Source organism: Nicotiana sylvestris, chromosome 3 (assembly GCF_000393655.2).
Source record: "Nicotiana sylvestris chromosome 3, ASM39365v2, whole genome shotgun sequence".
Lineage (NCBI taxonomy): Eukaryota > Viridiplantae > Streptophyta > Magnoliopsida > Solanales > Solanaceae > Nicotiana > Nicotiana sylvestris.
In genome coordinates, this window is record NC_091059.1 from 202,358,940 (window position 1) to 202,376,197 (window position 17,258).

General features: G+C 38.5%; 1 protein-coding gene across 1 annotated transcript; it reads left to right on the forward strand.

The window, feature by feature from the left end:
- Positions 1 to 337: 337 nt before the first annotated feature.
- Positions 338 to 16,296, forward strand: LOC104238139 (protein decapping 5-like). The gene is made up of 11 exons (XM_009792425.2): positions 338 to 666; positions 8,984 to 9,084; positions 11,692 to 11,763; positions 11,846 to 12,727; positions 13,308 to 13,367; positions 13,460 to 13,525; positions 13,726 to 13,791; positions 14,213 to 14,284; positions 14,918 to 15,118; positions 15,444 to 15,548; positions 15,632 to 16,296. The coding sequence occupies exons 1-11, from the start codon at positions 522 to 524 to the stop codon at positions 15,773 to 15,775; spliced, it is 1,914 nt and encodes a 637-aa protein (XP_009790727.1). The 5' UTR covers positions 338 to 521; the 3' UTR covers positions 15,776 to 16,296.
- The last annotated feature ends 962 nt before the right edge of the window (positions 16,297 to 17,258 follow it).

Below are 17,258 nucleotides of genomic sequence, written 5' to 3' on the forward strand. Positions count from 1 at the left end.
GTAAAGTATACTGGTCCAGCATAATATGCTAGAGTTCATACACAGGTGCACCGAACTCCAGTATATTATGCTGGACCGATCTCTGTTGCAGCAAAATAGTGATTATTTTTCTTTGACTTCGTAAAAGCTGGCTATTTTTGAATGACCAGTCCGAAAACTGGCTATATCGTGCTATTTTTACTAAAAAAATCTTTGAAAAGAAAAAAAAGTATATCCAATTCCTACGTGGGAATGGACCCCTTTTGTGCACTAGAATACAGAAAAAGGAATAAACCAAAAGGAAAAAAAAAAAAAAAAAGAGGAACTATTAAATGGAGAGGGAAAAACAGTTCAGTGCATTGGCAGAAGGCAGAAAACAGCTTCGTTCCTCGCTATTGACAAGTAACACCTAAAACAAAAAACGGGAAGCGGTTTCATCTGGATTCTTCTTCCTCATTCCGATTCTTGTAATCTCTTCTCTTTTCCTCCGCTATAAATTCTTCGCTAACTATCCCTTAGGGTTTCACACAACTCGAACAACAATGGCAGCGGCGACAGTGACCGCGGCCAAGACGGCCGACTCCTACATTGGGAGTCTCATTTGTTTGGTTTCAAAATCCGATATTCGTTATGAAGGTTTTCTTTTCCATCTCGACTCTCACGATTCAACCATTGGTCTTCGTAACGGTATACTACTTTTTGCTCTCCTTCTCTTACTCTGATACTGATTTTTGTTCTTTTTTTTTTGGTTGTATCTGTGTCTTTTTTAACGTTGCGTTTGTTATCTATGCCAATTCTTAGCGTTTTTGTGGGTTTCGTGTCTCCATTTTAAAAATAAAGAGAAAGAATCATTCTCTTGTTAATTTGGAATTCTGTAGTGATTTTAGTGTGCATGTGTGTTATGTGAGTTCTGGTGATCAGCATTAATAAATTGAATCTTTTACTTATAGCTAGTATTACTGTTGTTATCAGTTATCATATTTGTTTCTGTTATAATTGAAGTTCTGTTCGGGAGGATATCGAAAGAAGGAAAAAAGATGTTAATTTTCCAAGAAAAGAAAAATAAAGATTAGAACTTTTGAAATTATATGAGTAAATATTCAATCACATGGACTGTTCCAAAATAAAATCAATCACATGGACTGTTCCAAAAGAAAATCAATCACATGGTTTTCAAGATTGGTGATATAAGTCATCTAGTGTTAGGGAGGGAAAAGATAGGAAAATTGTATGAAGTGGAAAATGGAAATCAGATACTCCGTAGCATTTAATCAAGGGGAGAGAGAATAGGAGGGAAAAGGTTTCTATGGATAGCGCTTCGCAAAAAAAGAAAAAAGAAAAAAGAAAAAAAAGGAAGATGAAATTCAATGACAGTTCATTGCTCTTTTCTTTCTCAACTACTTTGTTAGGGCATATCCATGTATGGTACTTTGCAAAAAATAAGAGATTCAAGGGTGCAAGGAGATAGAGAATGAGTCGTCGAAAGTTCCATAAAACTATTGTTTCTCATTACTTTGTTAGGGCATGTGTAAAACCTAACAGCACCAAGCAATATGATAGAGCTGCCACTTAAAACTAATTAAGAATCTTCAGAAGTTTAATGACACCATAGGAATTCACCAAATGAGGAAGCAAAAATCTTAGTAGGATATTCAATTATACCTAATGCAGCGTTATTCAATACCGAGGGTAACTTTGAGATGCATACATGTAACTGGGATCATAGAGTCTACACCTGCATCTCCTTTTCGAGCAAGATTCGTCATGCTGCTAAGTTTTCTTCTGTCTTCTTCTTCCATTGCCGTCCACATCCTTGTTTTGCCTGTGATTTGTGAATTTGGAAGTGGAGGTTGTCACGTCGATCAGAAGATCATGTTTGACTTGAAAGAAAGTGACATCTATAATTATTTTGAAATAAAGCATCTATAATTATTACACAGTTGGTAAACTGGAAATTGTTAACTTTGTTTGAAGATATATTAGACCAGAATTTTGCACACCATTCTAGACCGGCTTGGTGAATGCTTCTTTCTCTCTCTCTCTCTATATATATATCTTTACAATTGATTTTCTTCTGTTGTAGGTCTACTTCCTGTGACAAATCTATTCTATTACTTCTATCGCATTTTGAATAACTGTTTTGAAGAGTCAAACATTTACCAAGACTTATTTCAGACTCATTTATTCTTTTAGACTCATTTTCTTTTTCAAAATATTCCAATTATTTAAGAGCCATGGTTTAAAGTATTCATTATTTAGCTCAATACTTGAACTTCCATTCTCAAATGATGAATGAATCAATGTCCATAATTTATTTTTATATTTGATTATTAGATCCTTTTATATTACCTCAATACTCTGAATAACACCATTCATTCTGGGATGGAGGGAATAACACTTACTAGAGTACTGTTCCTAAGTAAGCTCATCTTAATGTAAAGTGCTAGACAAGTTGGATTTTTGGTTACACTAAGCCTGGTATTTAAATGGAGAACAATAGAAGGGTGGGCCCATTATGCCCGGTTTCAAAGGCTGCAATTGGTCCCAAGGGTTGGCCCCAGGCAGATTTCTTGGTCATAAAAAAGTTGAATTTTTGTTACTTCTATATATTTTTCAATATGTATATCGTGATTCATGGTTAACTGAGTATTTATAGTTATCTAAGTCCATATTTAGAAAGTAACTATGCATTTTCTCCTGATCATTTGGAAAATCTAGGAAGTCTTATTAGCTGATTTTTGTTTGGAGAAAGGTTCTATGATATAATGTTTTTTTGGAAATTGGCAAAGACATTAATATAGTCATAAATGTTTGCATCTAAAGACTTGTTGTAACATACAACAGAAAAAAGAAGTGAATGAAATGGCATATGATGCTCTAATGCTGCTTATAATCATCTTACGGGACAAACCTCTCCATGATGTAAAACTAGGTCATCTACGTATTGGGTACTGGACGTGTTAGTATACCCTCATATTAGGTGAATTACTTCTTCATGAAATTCACCATTGAAGTTCCAAACTTCCAAGAAATTATTATTTTCAAGATTCAACCATAAAAGGGTGGTGGTTTGGGTAGCATTGGTTTGGTCATGCAGATTAAATGAAGATCTCAAGGGTAACAATAGCATGGTCTAATGGTCAACAAAGTGGATGAAAACGGTGGAAACCGAGTTTCAAATCTCAGCAGAGACAAAAAATACTAGTAGGTGATTTCACACATGCATAAGTCTTGTTTCGGTACGTGTACTGATGGAAGGCAGTAGGGACTTGGTGGAATAGTCGATGTGCTCTCAAGTCGGCCCCAACACTGCTGTTATGACAAAAAAATATGGAAAGGCTTAAGGAACTTCTGTAGCCATCTGTGCATCTTTACACCCTAAATTCTGCATAATTCATGCATGCATAGGCGAATATGTACAAACATGCATGCCTGACCAAAATGATTTGCGTGGTAGGTAAATGCTATAATAAAAAATAGTCATAATGTATTTTTTCCAAAAATATTAGGCGTAATGCAAGATTTTGATTCCTGGTGACTGATTGGTCTGTCATTGAATCAATATCTAATTTGAGGTGTAATCCATACATGTAAATTGGAAAGTAGGCCCTTCTCGATTTTGTATCTCTGTCAGTCTCCTTAGTAAGCACGTAAAAGGAAGAATATCTGGATTCAGTTAATGAAGCTTCCAGTTGCTTTAAAGGCATGTTGACGAATTCAAAATAGAGTATTGGTTAGAAATGAATGATAACTTCTAGAACTACTATTTGGAAATAAAGCTCTTTCTCTTTGTGTAAAAGAAATTACAAATTGTTTACTACAGGCAACCAAAAAAGCCAATCTTTTACTTACTGATCTCCATTTTGTCAAGCAATATGATGATTTTGTATTTCCTGTATTTTGTTTCTTGCTGTTAGCGGAAACGTAAAAGAAAGAACACAAGATTTAACGTGGTTCAGATCAAAATAATCCTACGTCCACCAGAGAACAGTTGCCTTTTTATTATTAACAAAGGAAGGGGAGAGTTCCCAATTACACTTAAGAGAATTTCTCTCTTAACTCTCTACTCACTACAATGTATTGTATTATTTTTGGGATGATTTCTACAAATGAAGGAGTGCATCTATTTATAGAGGTAAAGACCTCCTCTTGATGTCATTGGTGACATCAAACTACCTCCTCTTGATGTCATGGGTGACATCAAAGGAGAAAGCTTCCTCCTAGCATCCACACCAACTCTTTCCACCAACTCTTCCAATTGGCATGCCATTGTTGACTAAACATACACTAACACTTTCAATCTCCACCTTGGTTTGCGTTTCGAGTGTGCGTGTGAACAACTCTGGCCAAAACTTCTAAGCTTACTGGGCAACCCCGTTGTAAGAAACAAGAAGAATCAAACCATTGTTGAACATACCACCTCCACCTAACAACTGTTCTCTTCGGAGTTGCATCAGTTGATGCACACCCCCGCCAAGTCCTTGCAGTGTGCAAACTTAGCGAGTGGGACTATCTTGGTCAACATATCTGCAGCATTATCGTCTGTGATAACCTTCACGACCTTGATAGTTCCCTCTTCAACAACATCTCGAATAAAATGAAATCTGACATCAATGTGTTTAGTGCGCTCATGAAATCTCTGATTTTTCATTAGATGAATAGCACTCTGACTATCACATCTAAGAGTTGATTCCAGCTGAACCAAACTCAATTCCGCTACTAAACTTTTCAACCAGATAGCTTCCTTTACCGCCTCCGCTGCTGCCATGTATTCTGCTTCTGTCGTAGACAAAGCGACAATCGACTGCAAAGTCGACTTCCAACTGACGGCACTGCCAACGAGGGTAAAGATGTATCCAGTTGTGGACCTTCTTCTGTCAAGATCTCCTGCATAGTCAGAATCCACATAACCGAGAATTGAAATACCTGTACCACTTTTTCGAAAGGTAAGACCAACACCAGAAGCTCCTTTGAGATATCTCAATATCCACTTGACAGCTTCCCAATGCCTCTTTCCTGGGTTGGACATGTATCTACTTACCACACTTACAGATTGAGCAATATCTGGACGTGTGTATACCATAGCATACATAATGCTACCAACTGCACTGGCATAAGGAATCTTTGATATATGCTCCACCTCATCCTCGGACCGAGGCATTTGTTACTCTGAAAGTTTAAAATGAGGAGCTAATGGTGTACTTACTGGCTTGCACGTATGCATATTGAATCTCTCGAGAACCCTTTCAATATACCTCTTCTGAGAAAGATGTACAACACCGTCTTCTCTTGAAATCTCCATACCAAGGATTTTCTTTGCAGCTCCTAAATCCTTCATGTCAAATTCCTTACTCAACAGTTTCTTCAAAGCATTTATCTCTGTAATGTTGTTAGCAGCAATAAGCATATCATCAACATACAACAGTAAATAAATCATTGAGTTACCAGACATCTTCTTGTGATACACACAGCTATCAAATGCACTCCTTGAGAATTCATGTGTAGTCATGAATGCATCAAACCTCTTGTACCACTGTCTAGGGGATTGCTTCAAACCATACAAAGACTTCTTTAGTTGGCATACGTGATCTTCTTTTCCCTCAGCTAGGAAACCTTCAGGCTGATCCATATAGATTGTCTCTTCTAGATCACCGTGTAAGAAAGCAGTTTTGACATCAAGCTGTTGAAGCTCCAAGTCAAATTGGGCAACCAATGCTAGTAGCACGCGAATTGAGCTATGCTTCACGACTGGAGAGAAAATCTCATTGTAGTCAATTCCCTCCTTCTGACTGAATCCTTTTGCAACCAATCTCGCCTTGAACCTAGCATCTTCCACTTCAGGAATTCCCTCTTTCTTTCGGTAGACCCACTTGCATCCAACTGTCCTCTTCCCCTTTTGTCTTTTCACTAAGACCCATGTCTGATTCTTGTGAAGAGACTCCATCTCTTCAGTCATGGCTAACCGCCATTGTACAACATCCTTGCAAGAAGTTGCTTCAATATACGAGGAGGGCTCCAGATCCTTAATCTCTTCTTGTGCAGCTACGAACGCATATGCAATCAAGTTTTCTTGATCTATAAGGCGTTCCGGTTCTCGTGTCTGCCTCTTCTCCCTCCCCTTTGCAATTGTGTATGGTTCATTGACAGCAAGTTCTTCAAGGTCTACATCTTCTGACTCATCTTTAACCTGAGTCTCTTGATCCTTTTCCTTGGCAAGCTCCACCGGAAGCTCCACCTGCTCGTCGTTCTTGTTTCCTGAAAACTCCACGGAAACTTTACGGGGATCAAGTATAGAGGATTCATCAAAGGTGACATCTCTACTAACTATAAATTTGAGTAAAGACAAACACCAAAGTTTGTACCCTTTTACTCCATCCACATACCCTACGAATATGGCCTTCTTAGCCCTTGGTTCAAGCTTTCCTTCATTAACGTGATAATAAGCTGGACACCCAAATACTCGTAAGTATGAATAGTTAGAGGGTTCACCTGACCATACCTCATTCGGAGTCTTAAAGTCAATTGCCGATGCTGGAGATCGATTGACAATATGAGCAGCAGTGTGAACTGCTTCAGCCCAAAATACTTTGGACATTTTGGCTTGTAGGAGCATACAACGAGCCTTTTCAAGAAGAGTTCTGTTCATTCTCTCGGCAACTCCATTCTGCTGTGGGGTATGCCTGACAGTCCTATGTCTTGAGATCCCATGAACCTTGCAGAATTCATTAAACTCTTCATTGCAAAACTCCAAGCCATTGTCTGTGCGAAGATACTTGATTTTCCGCTCCATTTGATTTTCAACCAAAATCTTCCACTCTTTAAATGCTTCAAAAGCATCACTTTTTGCCTTCAAAAAATACACCCAAACCTTTCGTGAGAAATCATCAATAAAAATGAGAAGATACCTCTTTCCGCCCTTCGATGGAAGTTTAGAAGGACCCCATAAATCTGAATGGATGTAGTCTAGCACTCCTCTTGTCTTGTGTTTGCCAGTGCTGAAGCTGACCTTCTTCTGCTTCCCTAGAACGCAGTGCTCACAGAAGTCAAGCGTGCTGATCTTCTCACCTTCCAAAAGTTTACGATTGCTCAACATCTCCAGTCCACGTGCGCTCATATGACCCAGTCTCATGTGCCATAGTCTTGCCTTGTCATCATTAGATAACTGCACTGTAGATGCATTTGCAGAGCCAACAATGGTGCTTCCGGCCAATGTGTAAAGGCCGTTCTCCAGCTTGCCTTTCAGCATGACTAAAGAACCTTTAGTCACCTTTATAGTTCCTGCTTCGCTCATGTACCTGTAGCCTTGTTCATCCAGAGTACTCAGGGAGATCAAATTCTTCTTCAGATCAGGAACATGACGGACTTGTGTAATAGTCCTCACGACTCCATCATGGCAGCGAACCCGAACTGAGCCAATGCCAACTATTGCACAAGTTGCATTATTGCCCATTACTACGGTTCCTCCACTTTTCTCGTAGCTGCTAAACCAGTCTTTTCGGAACGTCATATGCAGAGTACAAGCAGAGTCTAACACCCATTTGTTTTCATAACTACTATTATTATTACACGATGTTGTTAGTACATAATCATTATCAAAATTATGTACCTGTTCAACTGTAGATGCACTCGCCTTTTCCTTGGACTTTGACATTGGGCAATCTCGTTCAAAGTGCCCCTTCTTGCCACAACCCCAACACTCTGTATTCTTCTTGTTCACACGAGACTTTGATCTGTGCTTTGATTTGGTCTTTCCCTGTTGGCTAGTCCGGCCTCTCACAAAGAGCCCACTTGTCTGGTTATCTCTATCTCCTTCAATGTGCCTCCGCACATCACTAGAGTTAAGTGTCTGCCGCACTTGCTCAAGCTTGATAGGCTCCTTGCTATACATCATTGAATTCTCAATATCACGATATCCTGAAGTCAATGAAAATAGCAAAGCACATGCAAGCGTCTCCTCCTCCTTTTTAATTCCTGCAATCTGTAAGTCCATGACAAGTTTATTGAACGCATCTAAATGATCTTGTAACGAAGTACCTGACCCCATCTTAAATGTGTGAAGACGCCGTTGTAACAACATCCTTGTTGTCACTGATCGGTCTTGGTATAGCCCTTCTAGCTTTTCCCATAACTGTTTGGCCGTCTCTTCGGTACCCGTACTCACTTCACAAAGCACGTTAGGTGCAAGGGATAGTTGGATTGCACTCAATGCATCCCCTTCAATCTTCTCCTTGTCGGGAGCTGATATATCCTTAGGATACTTTCCGTCAATAGCATGGATTGAACCTTCCCTCCGCAGTAACGCCATCATCTGGATCTTCCAGATATTGAAGTTGTTGCGTCCACTGAATCTATCAATTTCAAACATCATGGAACTCATCTTTGCTTGTTCTTCCTCCTTGGATCGTTAAAGAATCTTGTTGCTCTGATGCCAATTGTTAGCGGAAACGTAAAAGAAAGAACACAAGATTTAACGTGGTTCGGATCAAAATAATTCTACGTCCACCAGAGAACAATTGTCTTTTTATTATTAACAAAGGAATGGGAGAGTTCCCAATTACACTTAAGAGAATTTCTCTCTTAACTCTACTCACTACAATGTATTGTATTATTTTTGGGATGATTTTTACAAATGAAGGAGTGCATCTATTTATAGAGGTAAAGACCTCCTCTTGATGTCATTGGTGACATCAAACTACCTCCTCTTGATGTCACATCAAAGGAGGAAGCTTCCTCCTAGCATCCACACCAACTCTTTCCACCAACTCTTCCAACTGGCATGCCATTGTTGACTAAACATAAACCAACACTTTCACTTGCCAATCTGTTATTGTGATATTTTAAATGTATCTAGTGTTATTCATATTGATAGCAATTCAGTTGTTTGGCCAGCTTTATGTATCAGTATGGATTGGTTCTGGAGGTATAGAACATTGTTCTCATGTCAAACTTTTTGCTTCATATCATGTACACTTTTGACGCTTAAATAATCTATATCTGGCTGCAGTGAAATCTTTTGGAACAGAAGGACGAAGAACAGATGGACCTCAGGTCTCTCCTAGTGACAAAATCTATGAGTTCATATTCTTCCGAGGTAGTGATATAAAGGTGAGCTCTACTTACATTTTACCTTTCTTACTTGTCGACTAGGGTTTTTGAGGTGAATGGATTGTGTTCAAACAATTTAGGATGTTGTGAAGCTGTTCTGATTACTTCTTATGATTCAGATTGGCTCACTTGTTTTGTACCTTGTGCTTTCTATTACAATAAAAGACAGTTTTCCGCGTCCTCATCAGCCATTGATCATTCTATGAATAAAACTTGCTTTGAGGTGTTAAACATTGTTAGCTTTTTGTTCCGTGAGAGAGCTGCTTTTAATATTCACTTTGGTTTTTACTGGTTTTATTAATTTTGAAAGTTTGTCGGTTGATTAGCCAAGAAAACTATTTTGCTTTACGCCCTCAAAAAAAAAAAAAAAAGTTGGTAATCTTATGATCCTGGTGATTTGAACCTCTTACTTTCAGTTTGCTTGGCTGACGTTCCTTCACCCTATGCTTAATATTTTTCCCCCCAGATAAGTCAAATAGTTTTAGATATATACACCAGGATGGTGTTAGCTATACAAAAAAGTTTAGTTCAAATTTGGTTTTCGAATGTGGAGAATAAAGAAGGTCTTGTCAAGCACTTGAAACTGCTGTTTTGTATGTTCATATATCTATCCTATTTTCTTCAAGTGCCACTTCCTGCATGCATGGTTGAGGACAATTATCAGGTTGTCTCTCTTCTTTTTTATTTGATAAGGAAAAATATAAGGATGCGACCATACCAGCACTAACGCACCGGATCCCATCAGGTTGTCTCTCTTCTTGTACCTTTGAGCTTGTCAAAAGACCACTGATTAGAAATACATGCAAGAATACCACCAGCTTGTATTAAGCCAAAACCACTAGTTTTCATCTAACTTCTTTTTTTCTTTTTTAATCTGAGTTATTCTAGATTACAAAGTGTGGTCACTATATGCAGTAGTAGTACCAGCTGCTGTTGAGATAAAAACACTAGCTTTCATTGGAAGATCTTGTGCTATCTTCGAAATTGTTAATTTAGTTGTGCAATAGTTAAAGGTATTCAAGAGAAACTTTGCATGACAGATCCTTACGTCCCTTTGTTATTTTCTTCTGCAGTTTTACATTCTCGTTCCAGTTACCAGTTTTTACTGGCGCTTTTCCAAATATCATGTTCATAGTTAACGATTTGACTGCTTCTGATACTTTTTAGCTATCGAACTAAGCCTACTGATTGCCCTTGTCACTTCCTCAAATGCAACTCTTTTGAGAGGCATGAGACCTCTATAACCAGGGGTAGGGCAGGGTAGAGGGTATTGATGAAGTTGTGGTATATGCTATCCTTCTGAGAACTTTATGAGTTTGATTTAAAAATCATCACGTAGAAAGTTAAGGTACATGTTAATTTTGGGTTCAGAACTGTGTAATGTTTTGTGTCATTAGCTTTATGTATGCTCTCCAGTGAACAGCTTTTTAGGATGTTAACTGTAAGTTCTCATTTCTCAATAAAATTTATACTTCAGCTACACCTTAAAAGGTAGGTGTTTTAGGAGGCTATTATGAGATACTAAGGAGTACTGCTAGACAAAAGCATAACATTATGATAAGGAATGAGTTTTCCAGCATAAGAAATACACGAGGACCTACAGATAAAACTAACTAGCACTGGAAAAAAGGATTTGAGAGGTGGTCAACCAGAAAGAAAAAGATTATGCCATTATGGTTAGGAGAATAGGTATTAGAAGGTGATATGTGTTTCTCTTTTTTGGATGGGAAGCTCAAAATGTCAGAGACTGATATTGATAGCTCTGTTGTTGTCATATGCTTCTACGAATTGCCAGCTTGGAACTCCAATATTGGTCCTAAGCCCTTATATAGACTATATTCAGGAGTTCAGCAGTCGGTTAGCTATGTTCAAGAATAGCTAGCTAAGTTGATGAGAATCCAGTATTGCTGAACATGTAACGATCTAATCCTCGTACATACAACATATACTTAACAACTTAAATGTATTCTTTTTAATATATATCTTGGAGACCCATAAGAGCAGCATGGTTCATGAAAGATTCCTCTTAATAAGCCCATTCTGTAGCAAAGGATTATATGCCTGAATTGGAAAAAGGGGAGGGCAAGTGCTCAGCTCTCTCTTCTTCTTTCCTTCTTTCATCTAAGCTGCATGGTAACATATGTTTCCATTCAGGGCTCCAATGGTAAGAAAAAAAGAGATCTTCCTGATTGTTACATCAGGTGGGTGCTGAAAGTGGTATTGAAAGGTAGGCATCGTGTGGGTGATATTCGGGTTTGTCATCCGTGTTGGTGAACATAACATCCTGTATATGTCGTTTTTTAATCTACCCACAATTTGGTTTTGTAAGAGGAAGACATGATAGAAAAGATATTATTTGCAATGTTTAAGTAAAACTTATGGCCCGGAATAGGGAAGAAGTCTCAAGGAGGAAAAAAGTGACTTCTCATCTTCAGTTGGCTGAAATGAAAGTTGAATTCTATGGAAGAGCTGGAAGGTTTCATTGATGAAAGTTCAATTGAATTAACAATAGACATATTTATCTTTACTATAAAAGATATCCTTCTTTCTTCTGAAAACATGATCTCATTCTGAATCTCTCTTTTCCTTTTGTCTTGAGTTTCCCAGGATCTGCAGGTTATATCTTCTCCACCACCTCAAAGTACATCAGTTGTTCCCGACGATCCAGCGATAATACAGGTATATTCATCTCTATATGGATTAGTTGTTCTGATTACATCATGGAGACTTGTCTAACCTTGTGCATGTGAATTTTTTGCAGTCTCATTTTCCTCAAACCATACCTACAACTATGGCCTCGACATCTCCTGGTGCTGCAACAGTAGCAAATGTTAGTACCAGTGCACAACCCATTCTACCTGTTACACCTTTCCAGTTGAATCAGGCCCGTGACCCATTGACATCAGGTTCTAGCCTTCCGGGCTCATCGCTCCCTCCTCCACCTGTAAATATCAGTCGGCCTGCTGTGCCTAATTATTCGCCAACATTAATTGGGCCCTCAGGAGGTGTTTCTCATTTTCAACAGCACCGTTTTCCCCCGCCGCCACAGAGTTTGGTGGCATTGCTCCCCCCGGTTCAGCAGCAGGTGCAGTACCAAAATGTAAATGCATATGTAGCTGGAGGATCCAGCTCTTCTGGACACCATCATCCCTTGCTGCTGACTGGTACTATCAGCTCCCCAAATACACTGCCTCCGTTGCTGCCAACACCATCTGTTCAATCCAATCCGGGGCAGTTTGCTAAACTGGTGTCTAATTTGTCATCTATTCCAATGCCAAATAATAGATCTAGTGCTCTTTCAAGTGTAGCCGTGGATCCTGGCCCAAAAATGGCATCTCCTTTACCAGAAGTACTTAATGCTACTCCGCCTCCAGTAACTAGTGAACCAAGTTCAGTTGATATGACAATCTCTCAAATTGTAACATCTAGTGTAGAGACAACTGGTGTATCTTTCAGCAAGCAGTCAAAACTATCTCCCATGACAATTGAGGGACAGTCAGGACTGAAACAGTCCTCTTCGTCTCGGTCACTGCAGACCACACGTATCGATGCAAAGACTGCTCAAGCATCAGTAGTGGAACCTCTGCCATCAGATAGAACAGAAAAACCCATGGAGTCATTGCCGAAATCCACAACTAAAACTGTAAGTCCACTCTTTGTTCCCTCAGTTCCTGGTTAGTTCTTCCTCATATGATATGATGTGGGCACTTATAGTAGACAGATGAGCTGATATCATCCTTTTCCCTATTATTAAATTATGTTTCGTGTGTAAACCATATTTTGTTCCTTGTCAATAATCAGTTAAATCATAACTATTGCTAATCAGTAAACAACCAAGTTAACTGTTGTTGCTTGCAGTTTACTTGTAAACTACATTAAGGTTAAAAAAAATGAAAGCAGCAAATAATAACCAAAATTGTTCTTCGATGCTATGAAACTCAACATGTAAGCATCTTCCGCCTTGACTTGCTTCATACTTTAACACTTCAAAAAAGTTAGACCCTTAGGTAGTGCATATAATAAGCCATAAGCTGACTCCTTTCATGGAGATTCTATTATTTGTTTGTGTTTGAAAACTCTCCCTTTTCTCTTTCTTCGCCCTCTTTCCGTCTTCTAATTGCTTCGCTTACTTTGTCTCGAAATAACACTAGTCAATATTCTTCTACTTTTTTCGGTGCTTGACAACACCCTCTTTATTTTTATTTTCTCCCTTCTCCTTCTAGTTGCATGGATCTACTTCATCTCATCATTATAAAGGTCAGTCTGCTCGGGGAAGAGATCAGGTAATTCTCTCTTTTGTTTCCATTTTCATTTAACACATATCACATATCTCTATTAGTGATATGTGTCTTATGGGACATTTTTATGCATTCAGGCGCATCGAGACCCTGCATCCACTAATATTAGTTATAGAGGCCGTGCACGAGGAAGGGGATATGTGGTAACTTACCAAACTTGTTTGACTTCTTTGAATTGCTAGTTTAAACTGGTGTTTTGGCCTGTTTTTAATAGAGATGCCAACCTGCGGGTGGTAGACAAACTCCATTTGTGTCTCACTTTCCTTGGTGCCAAGCCAAAAAGAGAGTTCAAGTTTTTCTATAGTCGGAAGTGAATTTTGCTCTTTCTTGTAATTCGTTTCAGGCAAATGGAGTTGCTTTATCCATACATCAAAGCTCAAGGAACCAGGCGGTTGGAAGAGGAAATGAGGTAAAGTTTATTAGGTTTAGAACATGTCTGTTTTTTTCATTACTGCCATACTTAACATGCATTTTGGCTAACTAGTAGTGAACCATCTGATGACTTACTCTTAATTGTAAAGTAATTAACATAAATGATTATTAATTTTCCCCCTCCCAGCTTGTTGGGACTGCTTTACTTCCTCATCAGAGTAGAGGAAGAGGGTCAGTCCAGTTGGATATGTTTCTTTCTTCTCCTTGTTTATTTTCTTATCCCATTTCTTCAGAAAAAAATGCCTCTTTCTTTTAGGTTTTTCCTTTTTGATTGTCAAAGTTCTCTACTTGTATTCTCTTGTGTGGCCTATTTCTGTTTTCTTTTTAAAATTTCAGAGTTGTCTACTTGTCTTCTTATTATTATGCATATGACATCCTCCTTTTTCCCCTTTCCACAGTTCCACCTAAATGGTGTTCCGTTGCGCAATCATGGTGATGCGGGAAGTCATTTTCGGGGACGTGGAGCTAAGGTGACCATTGTTTGAGGAATTCATCTCATTGAGTATTCTTGACTAGACCTTTTATTAAAGAAAAATATTGAGTAGACATGCTATCCTTGAGGAGTCCTGGTAGCGATACTTTCTGGACTTCATTTTTAAGTTTTACTGCATGGAACAACTTAAGCCTTATGTAGTTCTGTTATGTCAAATTTCCTTATTTTGATGTACCTGCCTGTTTTATCCACTTCTCTTATTCCAAAATTGCATTCTTGTCTCACGTGTACATTTTCTAGTTTCTACCATGGTTACGTTCAAAGTATCACTATAGATTCTTGTCACATATGATAATTAATTGTGTCTAGTTTTATGATTTCCCATCTTCCATATATTGTTATTGTGAAACACTTGTTTGCTCGCTCCTTTTCAAATCTATTTGCTTTCCTTATAAACAAGAAATAGCTTATTTGGATGCATATCCCGTTTCTTCTTAAAGCCTACAGTTCCCCCATCCCTCTCCTTAGTGGAGATTCCTTTTTTCTTTCAAATCTTTTGCAAATAGGGAAACGTGAGCGTTTAGTATTGCGCTCTTCCTTGATTATATTCTTGTTGGTTTGTTAACAATATAGTTTCACATCTTTACCCAGTATAACTTTTGTTTTTCAGACTCCGAATTCCCGTGTCAAAACAAGATTTAAGGAGGATTTTGATTTTGAGGCGATGAATGAGAAGTTCAATAAGGAAGAGGTGTGGGACTTACTCGGCAAAAATAACAAAGCTGAATCAGATGACGGAAATGAGGATGACAAAGAGATGGATGGTGTTAAGGGTGAAGCCAGAGAAGTACATGTAAGAGATGATAGCAAGGTAAGCTGGTGGAAATTCACACAAGTTGATTTATAAGCTGTCTAAGGTTTCTTTTTTTTTTTTTTTTTTTTTTGATTTGCACCGGGTGTCCGAGTCTCTTCGAGCCCCGACTATTCCCGGGGGTGCACAGGCCCTCGGAAAGGAATTTCCCGCAAGTGCACCACGGTTAATTCAGGTTTTACCCAGTCCGATGGCCCTCAGAAATTGTTTGCACCCAGTGGGTTTCGAACTTGAGACCTAGCTGTCTAAGGTTTCTTATCTATGCATGCTCTGTGCACGTGGCCTTTCTGTCTGGTTATTTATTAACTTCCTATTTGTTCTGCAGCCCGTTTACTGTAAGGATGATTTCTTTGATTCTCTTTCTTGTGATGCACTTGATCATGATTCTGGGAAAGTGAAGCTCTCTGAACAAAGGAAAAAAGATGCTGAGGTAATGGCCTCATTTTTTGGCCCACATGATTATAGATGCTTATCATTTTTCATTCCATTAAGAAACTTGTTGATGTGTTCCAGACATTTGGAGAGATCCCAAAACCTCAACGAGGTCATGGACAGGGACCACACTGGGCTGGCGTATCTCAAGGCTCATATCGTGGCCGAGGACATGGCACTACACGAGGTGGTCGTGGTAGAGCAGTTTGGGGCCGTGTTAGTTAACATGAGCTTCCATGTTGATGCTGCAGGTGGCTGGTCTTCAGATGTAAAACCACCCTGCAATACCTAGTTGTGCGACAACTTCTGGTCGCGTTTAATTCAATATTATGGTTTAGTAAAATAAATATGGTCGAAAGATAGACTTCTATTCGACAGACTTTTATCTATGATGGTAAGAACTATTTAAAGCTGTAGGACTCTGGTAATCATAGAAGTATATGATCAGCGGTAAATGGTCAGCTGATACCACAACTTCTTGAGAAGAGGAAGACACAGCTGTGCTTCTACCCTTTTTACGAATAAAAGGGGAAAATAAGTAAGCAGTTAGAGCTGCTTCCAATAATATATTTTACAAACTTTTTGAGCAGTATCCAATAGACATTGGAGGCGTTTTTAGTAGTTATAGCAGTTATAGCTGCTTTGAATAAATATTCAACGAACATTGTTGACAGTGTTGGATGGATATTGGTAGTGTTTTAGTATTTCTTGGAAGTGCTAAAAATGGATATTGGTTGTATTTAGTATTTCCTTGAAGTGCTAAAAAATGGATTGTTATGAGCTAGGTGCAACAACTAGCAGAATTCAGTGTGTTCAACAAGGTGCTGGATGTGATGGTATTAGACCTGAGAATAATAATGATATAAACCAGGGGAGGCCAGAAGGCAACGGTACTTTAAAGCGCGATGTTTACATAGGTCTGTCAAACAAGGGGTATTATTACTTTTAGCCCGCATCAGAAACTATTTACTTGGTAGTCGAAAAAGTATATAAAAATTGAATAATTTTTGTATACAACATATATATACACAAAATAGTACTATATTTTTTCGGTTATTATTTTGAGAGTGGTTATATAGTATCATTTTCCCGTCAAACAACCTTTCTCTACCATTGAACCAATCTTGGAATGTTGCTTAAATAAAATGCAGAAGTTCATTTTCTTGTTTAATAACACATCTTGAGCTATTCAGGTTTTTAAATCTCATTAATTTGATATCGGACTATCAAGGTTTGTCCATGGCTCCATGCACACGAGTTGTTTAAAACGTGACATTTGAAAGTGACTGGTGATTGGTTGTTGCATGAGGAGGGAGAGAGGGAAGTGCACGGTTAGCCACTAATAACACATGTATTTACTTTTAAGTCACTATTTAAAATGTCTTTAATCTTTAGCCACTGCTTTAATAAACTTTAACTGCCTGGACGAAAATACCCTTCTGCTCATGTCCTTAATTTTTGAATTTAACTTCAGGACATCAGGACTACATGTCCTTAACTTTTGAACTTGTAATTGTAAGTTCAGGACTAAGTGTCATAAACTTTTGAGCTTGTTCGTCTAAGTTCAGGACATATTGTCCTTAACTTTTGGGCTTCTTAGCCTAAGTTCATGACCCATTGTCTTTAACTTTTGAGCTTGTTAGTCTAAGTTCAGGACTTCAGGACCTACTGTCCTTAACTTTTGAACTTGTAACTGTAAGTTCAGGAC

What these genes read in the sequence shown, in the direction of transcription:
- LOC104238139 (XM_009792425.2), top strand. Translation starts at nt 522, where the DNA reads ATGGCAGCGGCGACAGTGACCGCGGCCAAGACGGCCGACTCCTACATT. An exon ending in CTGCTCGGGGAAGAGATCAG is followed by an intron (nt 13,368 to 13,459) that starts GTAATTCTCTCT and finishes TTATGCATTCAG; the next exon opens with GCGCATCGAGACCCTGCATC. An exon ending in CACGAGGAAGGGGATATGTG is followed by an intron (nt 13,526 to 13,725) that starts GTAACTTACCAA and finishes AATTCGTTTCAG; the next exon opens with GCAAATGGAGTTGCTTTATC.